General features: G+C 46.4%; 8 protein-coding genes across 8 annotated transcripts; 1 reads left to right on the forward strand and 7 right to left on the reverse strand.

The window, feature by feature from the left end:
- Positions 1 to 248: 248 nt before the first annotated feature.
- Positions 249 to 6,664, reverse strand: BHQ10_007506 (uncharacterized protein; the record flags this gene model as incomplete). The annotated part of the gene is made up of 11 exons (XM_040880209.1): positions 249 to 1,853; positions 1,922 to 2,172; positions 2,222 to 2,520; positions 2,726 to 2,814; positions 2,861 to 3,072; positions 3,144 to 3,566; positions 5,269 to 5,526; positions 5,574 to 6,031; positions 6,087 to 6,210; positions 6,270 to 6,399; positions 6,446 to 6,664. 11 exons carry the CDS (start codon positions 6,662 to 6,664, stop codon positions 249 to 251), a joined length of 4,068 nt encoding a protein of 1,355 aa, XP_040736009.1.
- Positions 6,665 to 6,961: 297 nt separating this feature from the next.
- BHQ10_007507 (uncharacterized protein) lies at positions 6,962 to 7,899 on the forward strand (the record flags this gene model as incomplete). The annotated part of the gene is made up of 5 exons (XM_040880210.1): positions 6,962 to 7,108; positions 7,156 to 7,525; positions 7,577 to 7,694; positions 7,745 to 7,812; positions 7,865 to 7,899. 5 exons carry the CDS (start codon positions 6,962 to 6,964, stop codon positions 7,897 to 7,899), a joined length of 738 nt encoding a protein of 245 aa, XP_040736010.1.
- Positions 7,900 to 8,758: 859 nt separating this feature from the next.
- Positions 8,759 to 10,339, reverse strand: BHQ10_007508 (uncharacterized protein; the record flags this gene model as incomplete). Its single annotated transcript, XM_040880211.1, has 3 exons — positions 8,759 to 9,720; positions 9,770 to 9,976; positions 10,021 to 10,339. 3 exons carry the CDS (start codon positions 10,337 to 10,339, stop codon positions 8,759 to 8,761), a joined length of 1,488 nt encoding a protein of 495 aa, XP_040736011.1.
- Positions 10,340 to 10,495: 156 nt separating this feature from the next.
- BHQ10_007509 (uncharacterized protein) lies at positions 10,496 to 11,149 on the reverse strand (the record flags this gene model as incomplete). The annotated part of the gene is made up of 2 exons (XM_040880212.1): positions 10,496 to 10,745; positions 10,791 to 11,149. The coding sequence occupies 2 exons, from the start codon at positions 11,147 to 11,149 to the stop codon at positions 10,496 to 10,498; spliced, it is 609 nt and encodes a 202-aa protein (XP_040736012.1).
- An 802-nt stretch (positions 11,150 to 11,951) lies between these two features.
- On the reverse strand, positions 11,952 to 12,765 carry BHQ10_007510 (uncharacterized protein; the record flags this gene model as incomplete). Its single annotated transcript, XM_040880214.1, has 4 exons — positions 11,952 to 12,076; positions 12,124 to 12,283; positions 12,330 to 12,388; positions 12,441 to 12,765. 4 exons carry the CDS (start codon positions 12,763 to 12,765, stop codon positions 11,952 to 11,954), a joined length of 669 nt encoding a protein of 222 aa, XP_040736013.1.
- A 1,017-nt stretch (positions 12,766 to 13,782) lies between these two features.
- Positions 13,783 to 17,411, reverse strand: BHQ10_007511 (uncharacterized protein; the record flags this gene model as incomplete). Its single annotated transcript, XM_040880215.1, has 7 exons — positions 13,783 to 14,004; positions 14,053 to 14,135; positions 14,236 to 14,570; positions 14,683 to 15,267; positions 15,315 to 15,341; positions 15,394 to 16,411; positions 16,466 to 17,411. The coding sequence occupies 7 exons, from the start codon at positions 17,409 to 17,411 to the stop codon at positions 13,783 to 13,785; spliced, it is 3,216 nt and encodes a 1,071-aa protein (XP_040736014.1).
- Positions 17,412 to 17,684: 273 nt separating this feature from the next.
- On the reverse strand, positions 17,685 to 18,340 carry BHQ10_007512 (uncharacterized protein; the record flags this gene model as incomplete). The annotated part of the gene is made up of 2 exons (XM_040880216.1): positions 17,685 to 18,027; positions 18,078 to 18,340. The coding sequence occupies 2 exons, from the start codon at positions 18,338 to 18,340 to the stop codon at positions 17,685 to 17,687; spliced, it is 606 nt and encodes a 201-aa protein (XP_040736015.1).
- Positions 18,341 to 22,131: 3,791 nt separating this feature from the next.
- On the reverse strand, positions 22,132 to 22,704 carry BHQ10_007513 (uncharacterized protein; the record flags this gene model as incomplete). Its single annotated transcript, XM_040880217.1, has 3 exons — positions 22,132 to 22,533; positions 22,583 to 22,621; positions 22,672 to 22,704. The coding sequence occupies 3 exons, from the start codon at positions 22,702 to 22,704 to the stop codon at positions 22,132 to 22,134; spliced, it is 474 nt and encodes a 157-aa protein (XP_040736016.1).
- Between the last annotated feature and the right edge of the window lie 140 nt (positions 22,705 to 22,844).

Here is a 22,844-nt window from a genome sequence, read left to right on the forward strand (position 1 = left end):
ACATTTGTAAGACATTCACATTTGTAAGAGGTTTACGTTTGTAAAAGTTGTACATATGTAAGAGAYTTACATTTGTAAGASRTTYACATTTGTAACAGGTCTACATTTGTAAAAGTGGTACATATGTAAGAGATTTACATTTGTGAAAAGCGTACATTTGCAAAAGGGTTACATTTGTAAGGGTTTTACATTTGTGGAGGTTGTACATTTGTGAAAAGCATACATTTGCAGCAGTTGTACATTGTGAACTATACATTTGTATGATCTACCGAAGCCAGCCTTCTTTTTCCTGTCTTAGGATCAAAACTGACAACATATTGTTCAAGATCCTTCCGAGTCAACCCTCCTTCACGACCTATAGTCCTTGTAGGGCCGTCTATGGATCCAACCAACAAAAGACTATACTTCAACAGCTCTGCGACAGTCTCCTCGTATGGTATAGATCTTACATCATCGCAGATTGCACAAAAGTAATTTTCCTGCGCCAAATAGTGGACTCGGTCTCTGAGCTCCTTACTAGAGTCTCGTCGAAATTTATAGAAAGCTCTTCGATCAAACAAGAATAGCACTACCAGGTCTGGATCATGGCTGTAGTACCACGTCTGGATTATCTCACGGCTTCCGCGGTGATGCGAAATATAACACAATTCTGCAAGTGGGCCTATGTCCTCATCGTCCTCAAAGCCCACTGCTTTCGGCGGTGTGGATTCTATAATGACGTTATTCATCGGTATCAGGGATTGCGTTGCCAAAGTTGGGGTCTCGTTAACGGCTGTTTCCAAGATAAGTTCGGGAGTCGGTTCAGCCAATTCAGTGCTGACTGAATAAACAGATGGCGAGTCAGTCGGATGAAGCTCCATCTCTACAGGACTCGAAATTGATTCCAGCCTGAATCTTCCAAAAAAGTCGAAGAACATCTCCCTCATAACGGCAGTGGCCGTTGGGTATGACTTGAGCGACTCATCATCATTACCGATAATTTGCAAATAGAAGTATTGGCGAACCTTTCGATATTCCTTGATTTCAGGCCTCCCAGCTCGAGACGTGGCCTTTCTCTCCTCGACATCAGTGCTCCATTCAGGGTGAGATTTCCTTGAGCGGCTGATATCTTGGGATTCTGGAAAGACCTGGACAAACTTGTTTCTGACATTGCTTACTCTTTCGGAGTCCACAGAATCGCTGTTCGCCAATGTTTTGGATATGTATTGAAAAACAGGGTATCGTGCGGAACGTGGAAATCGCTTGTTAAATCCCAATTTATTGGCTGTAAATTCAAATTCTGCTTTTCCTTGAATGTCCAACAAGGGCTGTACACCAGGCTCTTCTCCCTCCCTTCCTCGTCGCGGATCGATGAAATGACGGAATGCAGACATCCAGAGTTGCAAGTATGATGTCCAGGCTGCGTGCCGGTGTCCTAGTTCGGAAACTACTCTATCAAGGGAGATCTTGTCGAAGTAGAATTCAGTATTTTGAACCGTTATAGCTTCGCCCGGTATTTGGTCCCACGAGCCAAGTAATGCTTGGCGTAACGTTCTCTCGGATTCTTTGCCTGAAAACTGCCATAGTGGCTGCGCAATTCGCTTGATGAGCGAGGCGTCAGAGAAGAAAAGTTTTAATGATAGAACTCTTCCTTTCACCGCTAAGAAGTGATCCCTGACCTTGATTCGCTCGGAATCATTCACCAGTCGTGGAAACAAAGTACCATCGTCCATCAATGAACGAATGTGACTCCGGTCACTGATGGAATATGAAGGCATCATACCCTCGATCAGATTGACGGACGTCGGATCGACGATAGATGCTTCAAGGATCGACCATTGTCCATAAACCTTCTGTAAATAGTGTGCCATTTCCTAATTGTGTTAGCCAAAGTCAGAACTGTATATTCGAACATTMCCTCARGGCTCCGSGAGCCTATCACATAGTCTAGCTTGCGGAGTGTAAATGAATTCCATAGCCCGGTGTATGGAAGTAATGCACCAATCGCATATCGCAGTTCGTGGTTCTCGTAAACGCGTCTGACATACGTGTAACTTGTGCCGGTTTTTGCTTTCCATTCCACGACGCTTGGGTTATCTTGGGACCACAAGGACTGAAGTATCTCAGAATCTGCAGATTGATATGACAGCGGATAGCTCTCATTTAAGTACCGCTTGAGGTGCGTTGGAATATCTGAGCACTGGTGTAAGCGTGTTTTTAGTCGTCGGCAGGTTGAGCCTACCTTCTGAATAGAGACGGACAACCCACCACTTCTCTCCAAAGCCCAGAGAGCGTTTAGCAGCTTCCAGAAGATCCCGCCCCTGGAGACATGGCAATTGAATATCTTGCTCGAGAGTGAGAAGCGGGGGCGTTCGTGGATCGTATAGTATGTTCACATCAATGCCATGTTGTGAGACCGCGTTAACTAGGATCTCCGACCCTATGGTTACTGCAATCGTATGCAATGGGTCTTCTCGCGAATATTGACCGGTTTTGAAAAACCGAAGATATTGACGCACATTTTTCTCATTGTATGTATCACTGACAATGTGGCCTAGTTGTACTTTAGCGAATCCACGAAAGTATGTTGCTAGATCTAACGACCTCGTATCCATGATGACCACACGTAGTATTTTCTTTGCAGAACAGAAGCCGGCTATCGTCTAATTATATTGCCCAAAAAGAATGTTGGAACCCCTATAACTCCAATTTCGACCAATCTCTGCTTTCCTCGTGCATAAAATACCAGCGTTCAGCGAACGGAAATGCAGTCAGGTTATGAGGCTTTAAACACCACGCTGCTGGTTCCGGAGGGGCTTTCAGGAGAAAATCGCACTTGCTGTCTGTTAGTTACAGTTCGCCTTCCCGAGAATGAACTTACTTGAAATAATTCTCGATAGGTGGCGCTCTTGGTCATCTCGACGAACTCGCGAGCTTCACGCGACACGTCTCTTGGATTGTTGATATGCATTCTTCCATCTTCCAGAATCGTGTGGGGGTTTTTCAAATGGATCAAAACCAGCGCAACTCCTTGTAAATCTCCTCTTTTGTTCTCCAATGACTTGCCTTGTAGCATGCTTTGTCCAATATTGGCTAGAGAGGGTCAGCTTTTCGTCATACGCGGTGAAGGAGCATCATACCGATTTTGACTTGTCCTGACTGACTTAGCACGAGGTCTGAAAGTTTGATGGATCCATGGCTGATCTTGAGGTTTTCATGGATATACCGAAGACCGCTAAGGACTTGATGACAGACGATAGCGATGTCAACTTCGGTGAATTTGACATTTGGACTGGCATGGACCATCGACAGTGGTAGATCGCAGCGATCAAAGTCGTAAATCAGGTACGTGACATTCTTTGAATGAAATACCTCTTGTAAGTTGATGAGGTTGATATGATCAGTTTTGTGGAATTGCATTTTCTGGTGACTGTTGGCCTTGACGACTTTGACAAACACTGTGCGGAGTCCTTGGCGGTTTTCGAAACCGATCCATCCTGCACCTGCCTGATTGAACTTATGAGACAAGAGGTATCTCGTAGAGGGGTCCTCTTCTTTCCACAAAAGGTCATCTGGGCGGGATTGACCTATCGTTTTTGTAGTATCAGGAGGAAGGTTTGTTATGTCCTGCTTAGAATGCAAGTCTCTCAATGTCTTTGGAAGGATGGTATTGCGGGAAGCCCCTTTTCGAGACATCCCAGAGTTCTGATATCTAAATGCCGCGGTCAGGAATACTTGGTTGGTCGTAACACTACTGGCCAATGCTTTATATGCTCTGATCAATCGGGCTCTTCGAATGATATGTGCTGTTTCCGCTAATCTACCCCGTAAGCTTGCCAGAACTTGGTACCTGCAATCCGTTTTGCACACCTGCACCTTAATGAATGTGTAGCATCATAAACAAGGGGAAAAAAGTAAAATTAGTGGCCAACTTGATGGGCACTACTTGTAGCACAAGAATGAAACATACGATTACAGTATCTGACACAAATTTAGATCTCGTAGCGGGAACGAGTGAAGAGAGGAAATCGTTCGAAATTAGCAATGTTTGAATGACAGCTGCGGGAGACCTCTAATTGACATCAACTCGAACTAACACTAGCTCGAACTAACACTTACTCGGAATGAGATCATTTCTAACTGATACCAACTTGAACTGATACTAAATCGGAACGAGATCAATTTAGAATGAGATTAACTCGGACTGACACTAACTCGGAATAAGATTAATTTAAACTACGGTAACACCAGCTCGAACTAACACCAACTCAGAAAGAGATCAACTTAGAATAAAATTCACTCGGAATGAGATTAACTCAGACTGACACGGACTTGGAATAAGATTAATTTGGATTGAGATTAACTTGAACTGACACTAACTTGAGCTGATACTAACCCAGAATAAGATCAACTCCAACTGATACCAACTCGAACTAAGATTAACTTGAATAAGATTAAATTGGATAAGATTAAATTGGATAAGATTAACTCGGACTAATACTAACTTGACACTAACTCGGAACGAGGTCCAGCTTGGAATGAGTTTAACTCGGACTGACACCAACTCAGGATAAAATCAACTCTAATTAATACTAACTCTAACTAACACTTACTCTAGCTGATACCAGCTCAAACTATCACCAACTCGAACTAGATCAACTTGAATGAGATCAACTTGGAACAAGATCAAATCCGAGTGAGATTAACTCGGACTGATACCAACTCGGAATGAGATCAACTTGGACTGACCCCAACTCGAACTGACACCAACTCGAACTGACACCAACTCGAATTGATACCAACTCGCGCTAGCCAAGGTTCTTGTTTGATATCAGTCTGCCTCATTAAGTCTAGTAGTTGTGACGATCTGTTTGGTGTCGTATGCACCGTCTTGTGTGGTAAGAAATCCTGTTCAGTGCCAGTACCAGTTGGTGTTGGTACACCAAATTGGGAACACATGATAATATCGGTCTACAACGTTGCGAGTGCAAATGGTATTTCTCTATAATACTGATGATATGAGACAGGGTCACATAGTGAGGTTAAGAAATTCCAAACGAAATGTAGACGCACAGTCCCGCTCTCAGTCTTAAGGACCGCAAACAATATCTATAGTTACGAGCTCTGCCATAGTCTACGATGTACATTCAGTTGCGACTAGCTCCGAGAATCTGTCGCTAAGTGTAATTTTAGCAATGATGTGCCGGAATGATACCTGTGATAGCTTGATACCTTATGCCAACTGGCACTCTATCAAACTTTCCCCGCCGTTGATATGACTCCAAATACCGACAATCTTAAATCCTGCATCCGTAAGAAGTTGCCGCCATTCACTTTCTCGTCGTTCCCGAGCAGAAGCAAGGGTCATCAACATCAAATCCAACCCAGTAATCTGCCAGTCCGCCTTCTCGTCAGGCACAACGTTCTCGTTGATGAGTAGTTTGCTGTATCCGAGAGCCATTGCGTCCGAGATGTGTCGTAGAATACGCTTGCACTCTGCATCAGGCCAATCATGTAGGACCGAATGAAGATAATACGCTCTAGCACCTGTACGAGGTTAGCGGTGACTAGTGGAACGAGAAGCTCATTCAGACCTTTAATAGGTTGTTCAGTAAAAAAGTCGTGAGCCATGAACTCAACTTTTCCCAGTTGGTTAGAAACCTGTTGAATTACATCGGCCCTATCTTGCACGATCAGTCTTCCCGGGGCGGACGGATGCTTTTGATGGAATTCTTGTAGGTCATGGCCGAATCCACCGCCGATATCTACCACGAGGACGGCATTCGGATCAGGTTTCACGAAGTTGAGAAGGTCATTCTCCACAGGATAAAAGTCGCGATCCATCCAACTTGGTCGACCTTGATGATATGCGCTCATGTGCTCGTTGAACTGCTGTAAAGTTGCCGGACGATCTGACACCCATTCGAACCAGTGCTGAGAAGTTCCATAGGCGAACTGAAAAGGACCTGCAGTGGCCTCATCCGGGTTGCGATATCGAGTAGATCGAAAAAATTCCGGAAGCTTATAAATCGCTTTCATGGCCCCTTCCGCCCTACAGTAACAGCTGTCAGTCACGAGCTTTCCATAGGATAGTAAGCTAGTCCTACATGCAAGTAAAGCCACCAGCGTATTTGGAGAGAGCCAGTGCTTTGGATAAATTCGTGGCAAGATAGAGGTCCGGTGCGCTCTCTCGGAATATGCCCATTGCCGAAAGATGTTTCATGAGCCGACCTGCAGCCACAAGTGATTAAAATCAGATCACCAGACTCGATACAGAAACGAAGACAGACTGGTTAGAACTGGATCCGTCTCAGTGACCCGAGCAAGATATTCGACCGGTACGGGCCCGTTCGGGGCCTCGCTCATGTAGGAAAAAATTCCACAGTCGATCGCGGCCAGGATCGCCCCGTATAGGGTTGGCTAGATAGTTAGCCAAGGAGAATCATGCCAGGCAGAAAAATCTCACCTCTGCCCAACATAGTCGAATCATAGTCTCCCGTGGGGTCTCTAAGGCCTGAACAAGAAGGCGAGCGATTCGCAGCAGATGTAGACGATGATGCTCATCCATTCGGAGGTCCCGATATGGGAGCATGTCCCCAATCAGATGCGGCACGGCAATTACATCGCCGGCCTGGATCGCGACTGCATCCGGTGAAAAAGAAGATTCATCTGGCTTTAGGGTCATTGTTTGAGAACATGCACTAATATGAAGAATCAGAGCGTTGAAAAACGTCCCAGAGCCGGCCCTTTATACAGGAGACTCACACTAGATTTTAGTGCATATTTCCCGTTCCGGTTCCGGTCTGGGATCAAACCGTTCCTGAATGATTCAGGGATTGCAGTCTGGAAACTCATCATGAACCATAGGCGGTCCACATTCAAACCGGATAAAACAGTCGTGCGTAACCGGTGATATTTTAAGACCGATTAAATAAAAGACAGGGCAGTACCATGACTTTTCATTTGGTCGACATCACGTATCATGGCGCAAGACAGAGGCCCAACTATCCTCATTGCGATGTGGACGACCACGTCAATTGCAACACTATTTGTCGCTGCCAGGTTGTTTACACGAATCAAGATCTTAAGGAATCTTGGCCTTGATGATTACTTCATCGCATCCTCTATGGTAAGGATCCCATTTTTCGTCCATCAGCTCGAAGTTGACACCATCAGGTAATTGGTCTTCTATTCGTTAGTCTGGTCACAGCTGCTGTCGCAGCCGGTGATGGCGAGCATGTCTCTACGCTGTCACGTCACGATTTCGAAAGAGCAGCAATGTTGAATACAGCAGCGTATGCTCCGGGCATCGTATCCTTTGTTCTGCCCAAATTAGGGGTAGTGGCTCTGTTGTGTCGAATTTTCAACCCGACTCGGCGCTGGAGAATATTCCTGTGGACATTCGTCGGGGGAAGCGGCTTGGTCATTTGTGGGTGCATTATCCTACTTTATGCGCAGTGCAGCCCGATGAGAGCCATGTGGATACCCGGCCTGGGAACGTGCTGGAGTCCTAGTATCGTGGTGGACTATTCCATCTTCGCAGGCGGTAACACAGCGTCTACCTATATGCACCTAATCCAAGTCTAATTGTGGGTAGCACTCTCGGCTATTCTGGACATCTTCCTTGCACTATATCCTGCAGTGAGACTGTGGAATCTCCAGATGCCAACCAGGAGAAAGGCTCTACTCCTTGCTGCCTTTGCGCTAGGATCCTGGTAAGTACCATGAGATGTTATCTCCAGAAATACACACTAATCCGTCCAAGTGCTGCTGTCGTGGCCGTCGTTAAATGTACTCATATTCCAGGACTAGCAGACGAATCTGACCCGACCTGTGAGTCAAGTCAGCAGACTGACCAACTTACACGGCTAACCATATAACACAGATAGCACATCAGAACTCGTTATTTGGACTAAGTAACCGAATCATGCTTTGAATGTGGCGTCGCTGACCTAGTCCAGTGTTGAGTCCAATTCGATTATTATTGCTGCTTGTATCCCGTCGTGCATACCTCTAATTGAGACGTTATGCTCCAAAAGAAGGGCAACCAGCTTTCACGGCAAACAGGAGATAGGTGTTCCCATTACGCCTTCATTGAAGCGCAGAACCTCGCAGAAACCGAATGAAGCAATGCTTAATCAGCTATCGTTGTCTGAGATTCGAAGAACGGATGAAATTTTTATCTCCATCGAGTAGAAAGATGGCTGAGGGAAACGATACTTTTGGTAGGAAGTAGGTACATTGTCTGTACTTTAAATAGTAGATATTTCAGGGTAGACTAAACACGAGTATCTCAACAGCGTCCATCTTCCGTAGTCCCCCTGCCTCTTTACTGGTCTTCAACCTCTCAAAGACTCCCCTGTTACTCAACTCTTTCAAGGGGCCCCATCAATTCAAGTGTCTCTGATATACTGGGACCTGAGAGCGTTTGCCGCTTTGATTAGGCTAGTTCCCGCTGTAATTACGCGTCCTCCAACACATCTCAACTCCACTTATACTTCATGCGTTTTTGAGAGAATAGACTAGGCGACCATACAGTCACTACACTGTGGTGTATCTTTCTAGGCGCGCGGAACTTCTAACATGATATCAGCTTAATGTCACTGACACCACAGGATGTCTGTTAATGGACATAGTGAACCCTCTACAGCAGGAATGAAGAAGGGCGACATGAGACCAAACTAAACCATATTTTAAATTAACTTTTGCTACCTATCTGCCTAACAAAACAAAAAACCTATCAACAATACAGTTGTTCAACGACCAATATTCTTAATCTTTACTCTTCCATGCTGACCTCTTCTTTGTTGACCATTGCAGACATGCTTTTCATCATTTCGTTCATTTGAGTCATGATATTGGCGGTCATCTTCTGCATCTCAGCCATGATCCTGGTTTCCATATCATCCTTCATGGATTTGATCTCTTTCACCTCCTGTCGAATCAGATCGATTTCTTTCCTCAGTGCCGCGTTTTCCACATTCGAGTCCTGCCCAGTATTCGTATCGTCATCTTTCAAGGCTACTCTAAAGGATGGCTTTTGACCCCGTTCTTTCCAGTATTCATCAAAGCGATGTCCCGCTTCATCGCCATAGAACTTAGTCCAAGCGGATCGAGTGAACACTTCATACCATTCGGCGTTCATATCCGGATCACGTATACCAATTATACAGTGTTCTGGAGGCATGGTCCTACCAGAGGGTGTTCGTGGTGCCTTGCGCACTGCACCGAGAAACAAGAGAGTGTCAATCCCCGTTTTTCTGGACCGCTCCAATAGCTCAGAGAAGTATTTGCGTGAGTATGTGATGCCATGGCGGCGCTCTCCATAGTACTCCCCTATCTTAAGCTTGCTTTCCTTGCCGTCTCTGAAATAGCCATCGATCGCAGTCTGGCCGACCTCTTTGCCAGTTTTCATGGAGTATTCGCCTTCGTTCCACACCAGGAAATTGTACCGTGGCGGTCTTTTCCCCTTTTCAGCGCTGTCATCTCCTTTGGATCGCTGTGCAAAGTATTCATTATAGCGGAGTATTTTGCCTCCACCAACTGTCGATCCTGGGATGACAGAGACACCAATCTTGGTAGACACACTCTTTGAGCCCATCAGCTCAGATAAAAATGAGCTGGGGACAATTTTCTTTGTCTCGGGCAAGGGCTGCTCGTCTTCCTCCACCTCGTCATCATCACTGCCGCTTGCCATGTCGTCATCCTCCCCGTCGTACGCTTTGATGGCATCCAACAGTACTGTACGCGGTCAGCTGGAGACAGAAAACTGAGTCCGAGATTTGCATACTGTGCCTCGCCTTGTCTGCCTCAGGTTCTTTGTTCCATTCTGGACTGAGGAGCCACTTCCAACTTGCAAGCTTCACGTCTCGGTCGTCATCATCCCTGACTTCCAATAAATCTACAAGGGCCATATCCGGGTTCTCGAGGGCCCTATTAATGGCCGCTTTGGACGCGGCAACCTTCTCCGCAAGAGTAATCTCTGCCTGCTCGACCTCTAGATATAATCAGCCATTGTCTGTACCGCCCCGCATCACATACTTTGAAGGGCCTTTTTGGCCTCCTCCGATGTTTCCTTATCGAGTGCCTTTTTAAGGGCTGGTACTCGAGAATGGAAGGCCGCGGTGGTCCAAACACCTAGGATGCCGAAATCGGTATCATTGTCCTCAATGCTCTGAATGAGAGCTGCGATCCGTTTGGCTCGTATTTCGGCATTGTTTTTCTTTGAAGGCAGTTGTGGTGGCTCTGGAGTACTTTCCGGCGTGAAAAGCCCGGTAGAGATAGCCTTGCCATCCTTGATCTTCTCTTTAAAGGCATCTACAAGTGTCTGCGGAATTTCCACGGATTGAACAAGCGCCATTTTGATTATTTGCCACACTGTCTCGATGGCAGTAAAGACAGTGATAAATTGTCATTTGAGGACAAGGGGAGATGGTCATTTTATAATAATTCCAGTCACGTTCCGGATAGGTTTTGATCAGTCACCTAGACTGTCGCGTACAAAGTGTCCGGGCGGTTACAACCCATTCTGGATTTCTGTTCGCCAACGCAGAAGGGCAACATGTCTCGTTTCTTGCTCATGTTCTCTTTCAATATCCGCCAATCTCACGTAACGAAAGTACGCGGTCGCTGTCGCGGACATGACCATCACCACGACGGTTAGAATCACGGTCAGAAGTGCCATGATAGACCAGTCTCCATCTTGCGCGGAATAAATATTGACCAGCGTGGTCAGAAAGCCGGCAAACGCATTCAGGATCGTAGGGCTATAGGGTCAGTAGCTGGAACGTAAATCAGGATAGGCTACGGACCGAAATAACTGAGAGAGCCAGATGTAGTTATACCGCCATCTCCATGTGAGCCATACCAATGCAGCTGCTCCGAAGACAAAACACATGCATGCAATCGCTAACAGTGGCGGGKTTTTAACCATCTGAACGATTGTGGCCGAGGCGCCACTCAGTAAGTTGGATCGCTGAAGGGAAGTGAACGTGCCGGGAATCACCAAGTAACCCGCTAGGAGAATCCACTGTGAAACCGCTGCTAAAGTCTTGTGACTGAGTGGGATTCTGCGATCACATTCTTCGAGCATGATCATGTATCGGGTTCGAACCACGATTTGAGTATCAGCCCTGGGTGTCGACGCATGTGAGTGCAGGATTGGCGTCATGTTTGAGAGTGGTTAGCAGGGTTCTCTAACCAAGATGTGGACACCAATATATAGATAAAGCGTTCATTTCTGGTTTACTACTTGTCACACCAAACGGGAACGGTAACCCATAACACACACCAAAATCGTCCGCCCTTAAACTTCACAGACACGGTCTGTTCTTGGACACCGATTATTTCAAACTCACATGGCTTCTGAAACCAGCTTGTCGCTCCTATTCGAGCGGATGGGGTTAAAGACCATCGAACCCGAGCAATCAATTGCTGTTGCCTCTCAGCAAAACCTACAAAAAATCGCTCTTCAAATCGGCGCGCTGGAACAAAAGAACCAAGATTTGTTCACCAACAACCGCAGATTGTTCAAATCAATCCAAAACTACCACAAACAAAGACGGTCATGAAGATTTGAACATGACCGATGCGCCCTTCTACCGAATACAAGATTAGCTCTTCTTTCGATACTTACCGATTTCGATTTTCCGTGCGTCTTTGCAACCTTATCTTGCGACTGATTCCAACGTCTCCGAGAGATGTTCAGCAATCTGCCCGCAATGGTCATCTCAGTCACTTTCAGACTTGGTCGCAACCTCAGCAACTTCAATGGACATTCACCAGCAGTTACTGATAATTCTTTCCTGGCAATTACAGTTGTCCCTTGTTGACTATTACAATTTCTGGTTTGAATTCGATGCTAGATAACGCTATACATTTATTCCCACACTTTGAGTAATAAAAATTCCGTGTTTGATCCTTTGTAACTCAGATTGCCGATTCGTTGAGTTTTCTTCTAGACGGGTAGAACCTCAAAAATACGACCAAAAGCTACGCTTCCACTCCCACGGCTGGAACTCCAGCTCCAGCAGGTCCACCGATTGATGCTTTCGAGCCATTCTCCGAAAAACGTCACGAACACCCGCGTTTGCAGACACTAGATACTGTCAGCTATTCACTGCTTACATGGAGACCCGGTTGTACCTGTTATCAGCATATTGCCCACCTGCTTTTGCAGTTCTTCGCGCAGTTCCTCTCGCCAATCGACATTCCCTCCCCAGATTTTGATCAACTCGTGCTGACCAACGTCATGCGGATCTTGAGATGATCGTAGAGAAGGGTTGAATATGCGTACTCGAAAATGCTCACACCCTGTTAGCAAATCGCCGCACGACTTTGGGGTGACTCACATATCCGCTGTCCTCAGAGACAAGCTCTTGCAGCCAATCCTGTACGTCATCGTAATCCGCTACAGACAGTTTAGTACCAGATACCGAGCCACTTGTAGTCCTCAGACGCACCTTCCAAGTCCATCTGCCATATCAGGACAATTTTTTGAGTCCGTACAACTCCGCGCCGATAGCCCTCCAAGAGTTGTTTGATGTAAGGGATCTGAGCCCCAATACCAATTCCGGTGGCAACCATGAAGATATGACCATAGTCAGATATGGGTGTGCCAAGGTCTCGATCCGGCCCGTATGGACCGTCAATCCACACTCGATAACGAGTGCTAGGTAGCATCTTCAGCCTGTTGGTGAATCCTGAACGCGGTTTCACGAGCAGCGTGAATGATTCCATCTCCCCGGACTCATTGTTGTTCCACCACGTAATCACAAAAGGGTGCATTTGAAAGGCAGACAACAGTCCCGCACTAGGGATACTGAGATTGACCCTCTCTCCTGCTCGAACCGTCCATGTGCGAGCTGGAAACACGATGACCTCTATATTATTTCCCTGATGATTGATCAGACATTCTGCACGTCTCGACAATGCTAGATTGCGAACTGCGATCCGTAAGACCTGAATCACGGATGTAAGAGCATATACGGCAGCGGCACTGGCGATGCACCATGTGGATAATGTTGACTTATTGTGAATGTGCCTCCAAGTTGTAAATACGAGACCCAAAGCACAGACACGATGTAATTGCGTAAACAGCTCGTAGACGCGTGTCTTGAAGATGGATGATAACATGAGCGATGCGAAAATTATTGATGCCTATCAGTAATCATTTCAGTACCGCCCAGTAGAACATGATCAAGAACATACAGAAACCCCGTACACCACAGTGCTATCGCGGAAATTCACTGGAGACGACGCTACCTCATACACCACGTGGGCGAGGCCTTGAAGCAATGCCATTGTTCCCAACAATCGGTGGACGCCATGAAACAATTCAAGAGACAGTCCAAAAAGATGAGCTGCGACCTCATGACTGCACACCATTAGAGGAACGATGTTTGCAAGACAAAGCTTAGCTGCCCGGGAACTGGCTTCGGCGAGAGTTGAAACATGGATCACGTTACTTGCTACCGTGCCACCGAGGTATATCACCATAAGAACGATCCGGGACCAACTCCTGGGAAGAAATCTCGAAAGACGGCTGCGTGGTCGTGGAAGATTGAGACCGTGCACTACATGCTCAAGCCTCGGATACAGATAATGGAAGACGGTATGGGATAGGCGAAATGTAAGAAGAAAGATGGCAATGCACCCAGCAATCAATGAATATATCTCGCTAATGTCAAAGGTACCCAGAGGTGCCATTATTGAAGGATAAATACACAAATAAGCAAACAATCTCAGCAAAATCTCTTCCGTCAAAGTGAAACGGAAGTCTTTTAAGTAATATTGCACCAGGTGTCAGGTAGGCGGTTCAGGGACGACGATGTCCCAAAAGTTATTTTCTTCTGTGAGATCCTCCAAATCAGTATCGTCCGTAGAGCATCCCATATCCAAGTCATCTGCGGAGTCTTCCACATCGTATTCGGAGCCGATGAGATCTCTGCGAGGTACGGTGGTCGTGCGGCCGTAGGTCCGCTCGAGGTCCTCTATGTTGAGTCTTTCAATAGTGAATCCATCTCCCTACAATGATGTTAGTATCGTTAAGGCCAAGATCAAATGGAGGTATACCACTATTTCTTCTGCCGGCAGCTCGTAATTACCTGCAGTAACCACGGTAGCCTCTGTGCCGTTCACCATCAAGATGTGAAAGTCTACATGGCAGAAAGTGAAGAATTCCCAGAGTTTTTTGAGCAAGGTTCTCTTTCTCTTTTCATACTTGGTACGAATTCTGCGATCGTGACTGTGACGGACCATCGTGCGCAAAGAATGAACTGATTGTTTTGAAGGAACAGATGATGGAAGGAAGAGGGAGACAAGACAAAATATACGGTTTGAACTTAGCGCACGCAAACCCTTTTCCGTCTGTGTTCCGCAGTGAGGTTGGAATTTCGTCTTCGGCGCCGACCTCGAAATGGCAACCGACTGGAATCACATGCAAAACATGGACTTCGAACGGGGCGTCCATGATCAGCTTTCCCAAACGGGGAATCGAGTTGTTGCCGTTTGACCAACTTGATAGGGGTAGATGGAAATGAATTAATCCTCCATTGACCATGTCGACCAGATTTGATGTAGACTTGAACACACTGGGCGGGGTCGTGACAGCGCAACGAAACAGGCCAACAGAACCGATGACAGGACGGGCAGATATCTCTCTCAAAACGGATTGGTCCAAGACAGTGGACGTCGCTCACAAACTCCAGTGGATCCGGAACCAATTGCTGCAGTGCCGCCAGAAGTGGACCAGCTGGCCCCTTACACCGAATGGTGCCATGGCACCAAAACGGAACCTGGTGAAGATGAGGGACCGAGTCGAGTTCAAAAAAAAACCGCGCCGTAATCAAATCCACGGTTGCTTCCTTTGCCATACGTGCACTTCCAGGATAGCGTATGATTAAATCGCGATAATGGTCCATCATAGCAACATTATCCAGTGCGGCCGAATTTTCCTCAAGAGGGACATTCAGACGGCGGAAATTTCTGGCGATTGAGTCATCCAGCTGGCTCTTCATATCGCGCCATTTACTTTCTCCATCCAAAGACGTCATCCAGGCGTTGAAAGCGCGGCGAAGGAATCCGTCGACAATCGAATTTCGGAAATGAGGCAAGCCCTCATTGGTCGACGGGGGGTGGCTACCAGTGCCTAGAGATAGCAATCTCGCTGGCTCGCGGGACCTTGGCCAGATGGTTCGGCTTACGCGGCGAGCGATCCCCCCGGCAAAATTGTCTGTCAAACCTCCATCTTGAAAAGTACCCGCTGGAAGATCAACTGGAGTGAAAATGCTAGAATAGGTCAGCCAATTTTGCATCCCTTCACGGCGAGAACTTACAACGGCGCTGCAGCAGTCGCTCGAGCCCTATCTCTAGTCTCAGCATGACTTCATTGCATATTAGCCGAGAAGAACTCACGCGTGCTTTACTTGAAGCTCATGCTTGATATTTTCAGGTCGAATAAGTTGGTAGCCTAAACCGTTAGCGAGTGGATGTGTGGCAGCAGAAATGAGCCTACCGCAGTCCTCAGATGTGCCCTTGACGGCATTGAAATTGCCCATCAACACCGTCTCAGTTTTTGCCCCGATACTTGTTGCCACCACTCCAAACTTTGCTCCAGACTTGATGGATCCGGATGAATCGCAGTAGTGGCTATGAAGTAGAGTTTGGTTGCCATAGAGTTGTTGTAGGATATCATCAAAGACTGAACCGTCATAGCAGCTATCATGTCTCCACCATGCGTACCATTGGCGGGGGCGGCCCAGAATAAACGAAGGTAACCACGGAAAAGCGGGACGCCGGCGCTTGTCAAACAAACATCGGGCGAGGCGATTGAAGATCACTGCGCACTTTTGAATGGGTAACTTCAAAACTCGGAGGCCGAAATCCGTTAACCCACCGGAGCTTGTGCTCACGTCCAAATCGAACACGTCTTGAAGGGGACATTCGTCCAGATATTCCTGAATAAGAATCAGCCATTGAATAGGCATCACCCCCCGAACACCCCCTCCGTCAATGGCCAGGATACTGGGGTCCATGGTAGGAGGTAGAACATCGATAATCATCGAAGTCATATCGCAACAGAAAAAACATTGCTCCAACGTAAACTGGTATTCGGTATCGACCGAGACGCTTCCAAATTTTTGGGCGCAAAGATCACACAGCGCATGATCACATGGCGGGAAATGCTGTGCCACCTGAACCAAACAATACAGACATACGCGATTGGACTTTAATGCCGAGTATTGACCCTTTTGGACCGTCATCAAATATTTCCGTCGGTCCAGCGAAGTAGAAGTACCAAGGTGGGGAAGCTCAGCGGCCATTTCAGACTCAATCATGTTGACTAGATTCACTGGAATATGCCGTGGGAAAGGATTTGTGGAAAGAGTCGCAGGTCGATATAAAGTCTGGAACACTAGTCTTGGATCCATCACTAGTCTCAAAAAGTGAGTTTGTGCGATCGAGGAGAACAAAGAAAAAAACTCACACGGCATCTCTGGTGAGTAGTGATCCATCATCAGAGCGGAGGCGATGAAGCGAGCAGCATCCAAATCAGGAAGCTGAACGTCAATACACCTTTGATAAAAATCACTTATGCTATCTCCAATGTCTACTGGTATGCCCTGTGTGCGAGACGCACGAACAAAGTTGTACGCATGATTGTGGGTCGTCGCCAAGCACGCTATCGCCGATCGGAGAAAACCCTGCAGCTGCACCCCAGATAACTGTCCAATGACCTGCATGCGCAGCTGACGTACCTCTCGCGAACGGGTCGCCAACAGTTCTTTGAGATTGCCCTGAGTGCTTTCGCTCGGAAAAATGGTGACAGCGGAGAACGCTTCGGAACGCAGCGCGGAACCACCTGTAGCGTAGCACGTAGGGCAAGATCTGCCTGCTACAATGATTAGGTGGGGCCGAGCCTCGAGGGGCAAGCCATCAACTGCACAATGCTTTGTGAGCGCAGCAAGATCGGCCTCGGTTGGAAGATCATCGGCAAAAATACAAACGACATCGGCAAATAGAAACAGTACCCTAGAATACAGTCCGTAAATGACATCTGTTGGACTGCCTACATGGTATTCAAAATCGTAACGCCGGTCTCCCCTGCTGGGAGTTGAGACAGGTAAAACGGAAGTGTTCCATGGATCACCATCGGCGAAAAGAATGGGCGTATCACTAGTTGCAGTGGCTTCATCAATTCGTAATCGAATTGCACCCGAATTAGCTCGCGCCGAAGCGCTAGCTGAGAATAGATCGTGCAAGTGTTTATTCTTCTGCGCAGAGCCCAGAAAGGCCCATAACTGAGGATATTGCTTGTTTGGATTTGGCAACCCCTCCACTAGGTATTGGAGACAAGCGCTCTCGAGAACGGCATATCCACTTGCGCCGACAGTGGCAACGTCCAACCAGCGACCGCTTCGAATGCGGCGCATGTTGGTAATTTACGTACTGATTGACATGATAGTCGATGTTGGGAACAATTCTTTTATATTACTAGTCTTAGTTTAGTCCCAAGTTCGTATATGGTCTCTGCACTGGCACCGACATTGGAATAGAGGTTAACCTTGTTGAAACTTTACACACGAAATCCAAATGGAATTTATAAATCCGGCATTCACGTAATGATCCGTGTTTGCATTCAGCATCCAGACCGGTGTCAGAAAACGTATACAAAAAAATATCAACGGTTGCGGGACTCAAAACTTTCACCCTACCCTGCTCCGCCGAAGTCGCTGGTTGTTCTTTTGACGATTAGGCGCAGTTGTGTTTTCGTTCTCCCCTCGCATGTACTTCACGGCATTAACGACCCTGTCCAGGGTCCCTTTCATATCGTTCGCCCAACCCTGCAGACTTTCAATCTTTTCGGACAGCTGCGTATGCTGCAAATCTCTGTTCTTATCCTTCGCGTAGATCTCGGGAACTTTCGATTGTAGATTCTCCATATTCTTGGACATTTCGCCAAGTTTGACTTGTAAATCTCTTAGCGCGCGCTTGGATGGCAACTCCTTCATCCGCTTGCTCATATGAAGATTGCCCTTGCGATAGTTGCTAGTCATAAGTGAGCTGGTTTGTTCGTATATAAAGGACGGTTGGCTTACTCCAAGCTTCCTTCGAGATATCGGACACGATCCTCTAGAAGCTTTATCTCCGTGTCACTTTCATCAGATAGGTCTTCCTCTTGGATTTCGTTTGGATCCATCCCTCCTACCCGGGTCGGTGCGTTTCCAACCCATGGCGCACCTGTTGATGTTTGATGTACTTGATTTGGAAGGTCGGCACTGGATTCGTTCGTTACACCCAGTGGCATGTAATCGTTTTCAAAATCATATCCATTAAGAAGCTCATCTAATACGTTCGCCATCTTGTTTGAGAGTGGTTTGCAATTAGACTTAGGAGTGAGTGGGAAGATTCTATTTATGCTATTTAGATATCCTGGTAACAGATGCATGAGAAACCTCTCAAGGGGTCTACTGCTCACTTGTGATCTGATTGGACCGCGGGATTTATAGTAAGAGTCCGTAGACATTATGAAAAAGTTATATTCCACGCGGACCGTTCTGTGAGCCTGCGTACCTTTCCTCAAATGAACTTGGTCATGTTACATCCAATTTAAACGATTCAAATCGGTCACTTACTCGGAACGGGGCACAGTCCAGAATTAGTCAAAACCGATTCAGTCACAGCTGATTCGGAACAGTTTGATTGCGCCGGCCAAAACCGAAAACGGTTTGGTCTAGCAACATCCAAATTGAATCAGTCTCGTTGAGAACAGGACATTACACCAATTCGGATTGATCATCTCAATTGATCCAAATCTGTCTAGCCATAGTTGAACGAAATCCTCGAAGGTATACTGGTTTGGAATGACCAGCCGCAGTATTCAAAGCAATTCACTCATACTTGATTCATGATGTCAGTCGATACTGAACAGGCCACTATTTGAGCTCCTCATAAAGATCGAGCTGTAGCCTCCAAGTAGATGAGCAGAACCGTCAATCACCTCCAATTTCGTTATTATGGCCGTAAGTTTACCTCCATGTGGTGAAGCCTAACTAATACCTCCAAAGGACACAGAAGACCCGGCTTCTTCGGAAGAGACCAAGCATTCTCATGGGAATATCACTCGTCTGCTATCGCGTGCAAGCAAGGCTGAAGGAGAGCTCGCTTTGCTACGTCAACAATTGATAAAAGAGCAAACCGAGAGACAGAGACTAGAGCACCATCTAAACGGGTTGCAGAGAAAATACCACGCACTTCAGGAAGCAATGACAGTGGCTGAGTCCCAATACGCAGCACAAATCCGTGCAAACGATCTACTTACGCTACGCTTGCGATTTCGGATGAGACAACTTCGTAATGTTATGTGTGTATTGACGGACGAGTCATGGGTTGAAGAGGAGTTCGAGATTGCATCCCGTTAGATCCTTTTTGTATTCAATTTCCATGCGAGAAGTACGTGGTTCTTACGGTGATACTACTTGAAGAACTCGTTTTTTGATACTTCTTTCTGGAAGTGCTATTTGGGGGTATCCAGACAATCCGTTTCAAGGAAGGAGCCTGGCTTCCACACATCTGGCTCTGCTTCTTCTGATCTTGACGATGATGCTGTTTGTGGTTCGATCGAATATATAAAAACGCTATGATGACTAGTTGGCAATCTATCTTAGGAGGGGGGAATTGTTTATGTTTGCCTGTCTTGCACTTGGTACGATTATATCTCTTGCAGAGATGCTCATCAGAAGAATAGAATTGCCACGCATCCATCGGCATATTGTGCAGCTCTTTAGCCCACCAATTCGCCGACTAGCCAACGTTGCACATCGGCCAAAGAAAATTCCCTCAGAGTAAATGAAATCATGAGACATCAGCTTGACTGGTGGGGCTGACCTCTAGCGAATTTATCTGATCAACTATCGGGATACAGAATACGGCACCTAGGTAATGTCATTTTAGGCAATACTGGGTGTAACATGAGAGATCTTGTGGTACTAGGCTTATCACTTTTCAGACTGCTTTCCTATTTAAGGAAGTACACTTATAGGCCTTACTATCATACTACGCCCTTTCTTGGACTTTATTTTACCCATGATGGAGATGGCTTCAACTTCTCTAATATACTAGAGGGTCTAGTGCCATCGAGAACCATGGTACGCCAATTGGCTGGAACAAGTAATGCCTCTGTCACGATCCGATTGGTTCCTCTACCCACAACGCTAGAATGACAAATAGAACCAATTACCACCAATAAAGTCTGAACACCGTGAGAGTTGTAGTAAATTAATACATTGGTTGTTTCCGAGGGGGAAGAGTGTCGAAGAATGAGCCGGTACGTGGAATCGCGTCAATGAGCTACTCGATGTTGGTGAGAATGAGAACAGCAAAAGTATCTGTGACTAGACCTTACCTCGAAGAAGCCAATGTACCCATCCAACCATAGAAAAGAGTATCACACAACTCATTAGAGCCATGATGTAAAGGCTTCTCATGTTGGTGCCTGAATGCATTTTGACTTGGGGCTTGGTGGTTGTAAACAATGCGATTGAGCTCATGAATTGGGAGGGTTGTTCTTGAGAAAATAAGACAAAAAACGGAACTGGCCCGTAGACTATATATTCGAGATACAACATAGTGGCAATGCGTCGGGACCGGAACGGGTACACCTCGGTTTACACCGATTTCTCGGTCCACAAATCACTGTCCCGTTCAGAACTCGACTTGGAAAATCGAGGTACTATATAACTTGCAAAGCCCTTGATCAATGAAGGAGTTGGTGCTGGACGGATGTACACAAAGAGCAATGGATTCATACGAGGTACATAATCGCTCCTTCATTCCATATTTAAGCCTACTGACGATGCCGAAGCTCGCTATTTCCCTAGCAAACCACCTGACAAGCCTAAAGCAGCTGGACGATGGAAGTTTCCGTGACACCATTGACCAGGCTCAAATGATGCTTCCCGGGGAAATTCATATCTATCATTCAGAACGTGACATCTGCATCAGTCTAGGTGATGCTTCTACTCACAAGAGGGTGTCTATTGGGAGTCCCGCAAAAAGACATGGCCCGGGAAAGTCTATTTGGACATTAGATAGCTAAGATGGGTAAAACAGGGATAAAATATCCTACCGAGTCCCATCCTCGAGTGGAATCTGCGACTCAACGGTCGAGGTGCCAGATCCCAATAAGTAGGAGTCTTCTGACAATGTGATCTCATTGCCCGGCCTGCCTCCATTGAGCCGGCCAGGGAACCCGATTGAAAGTTTGCAATCATGAGTCAGGGTTGATACTCTTCTTACTGCCTTTATGAAGGCCATTCTTTCGTTCTATCTGGTGAAGTCGAAATTATCCAAATACACAATCTACCAGCTTGCGAGTTACCATTCACTCCTCAGCACATGTCCCATATACCACCATGTATCTACTTGCAATTTTCAAGATGTCAAATTTTCAGTTACTAGCAATAGTTTTTCCTATAATGTCTCTAAGATGCCTAGAAACCCACACAGCATATCCCACAATGTGTGATGCTTGCTCAATCATGCTTTGAAAGGTCTCGTTCAGCGCTTCTCAATGGTGCTCTGATCTTCAAATATCATATTGGACGTGCAAAGTCTCTACGTCTTGAAAGATATTCTTGAATACCCAAATAGCACAAAACCGCACCAGGGGTTGCACTACCATACGGCGAAGTTTGGTCATACGAAGCAGATCGTCTAGACTCAAGCCCTTTAAATATGTACCGTGCACGCTGGAGGCCGTGGTTTTGGTGAGACTCGAAGGATCCTATGTCATTTGGAACGTGCGTGCTTCTACAAATGTCTGAGTGCTAGAGAAATAGGTAGAGCGGCATCGAGAATGGTGCTTCCCGTCGCAACTTCAAAGAAAAGTGAAAGTACTCTTTTTCAATCGTAGAGATATTGTTAGTAATAGGTAGCAGAGGCGCGTAGGAGTGAATTCAGACTAGGGAGGTCCATCGCAGAAAGTTTGGAAACCGGATCTTGGAGGGAGCCCTTCAAGACTACAAGTCATATCGATTTGTTTTATACACTAACGTTATACATTATTTGGTGACAGGTGCTATGATCTATACTATCGACAAGCGAGCTTCTGGTTAGGAAAGCCTCGTACCCTGCAGATCAGCATCGCAAGAACTAATCGTATCTTGAAAAAACATCATTATCCATCCAACTCGGCCAGTCCACTACATCAAAGCTGTTCCAAATGTCTTCTTGTGTATAGGTAGACATGGCTTCGACGTAGCTTTCGAAGTCAGTAGGTGTACCTGGACAATCATCTGGCGTATCGGGCTCTTCGGAGAACTCCAGGGAGGGAGGATAAGGTGTTTCCAAGTCATCTTCCTGAAGTATACTTGGTAGAGCCATTGGATTCTCGTAGGAGCGGTGTGGAATCACGGCAACGTACAGATTGCCTTCCTTATAAGTGGCGTTAATGTTTGGAGGTAGCCATTGCCGTGTCTCAGCTATCGTCTTCTGCCGGCTGTTGGAGTCCAGCATCATTAACTGTTTCAGGATTTCGGCGAGATGCAGAGCGAGCTCGAGCAAAGTCAGTGCTAAAATCAACACATAATGGCCATCGAATTACCTGCGTAATCATTTGTTCCCTTTCTGCGTCAAGGTCCAACTATGAAGGCTTTAGCTATCTTCAAAAGATAACGAGAGACATAATCATACCATCGATAGGGCGCGAAGTCTATTGGTTGACATGTTAAAGCCGATGATAATGAATTCTCTAATTTGTTGATATATTTTCCACTATATATAACTTGCTGCGTCCGCTCGTAATCGGTGTCCCACTGTCTCGCACGTATAAAACAAGCTCAATGATTGGGAATTATACGGGGGAC

Source organism: Talaromyces amestolkiae (assembly GCF_001896365.1).
Source record: "Talaromyces amestolkiae strain CIB chromosome Unknown scaffold15.1, whole genome shotgun sequence".
Lineage (NCBI taxonomy): Eukaryota > Fungi > Ascomycota > Eurotiomycetes > Eurotiales > Trichocomaceae > Talaromyces > Talaromyces amestolkiae.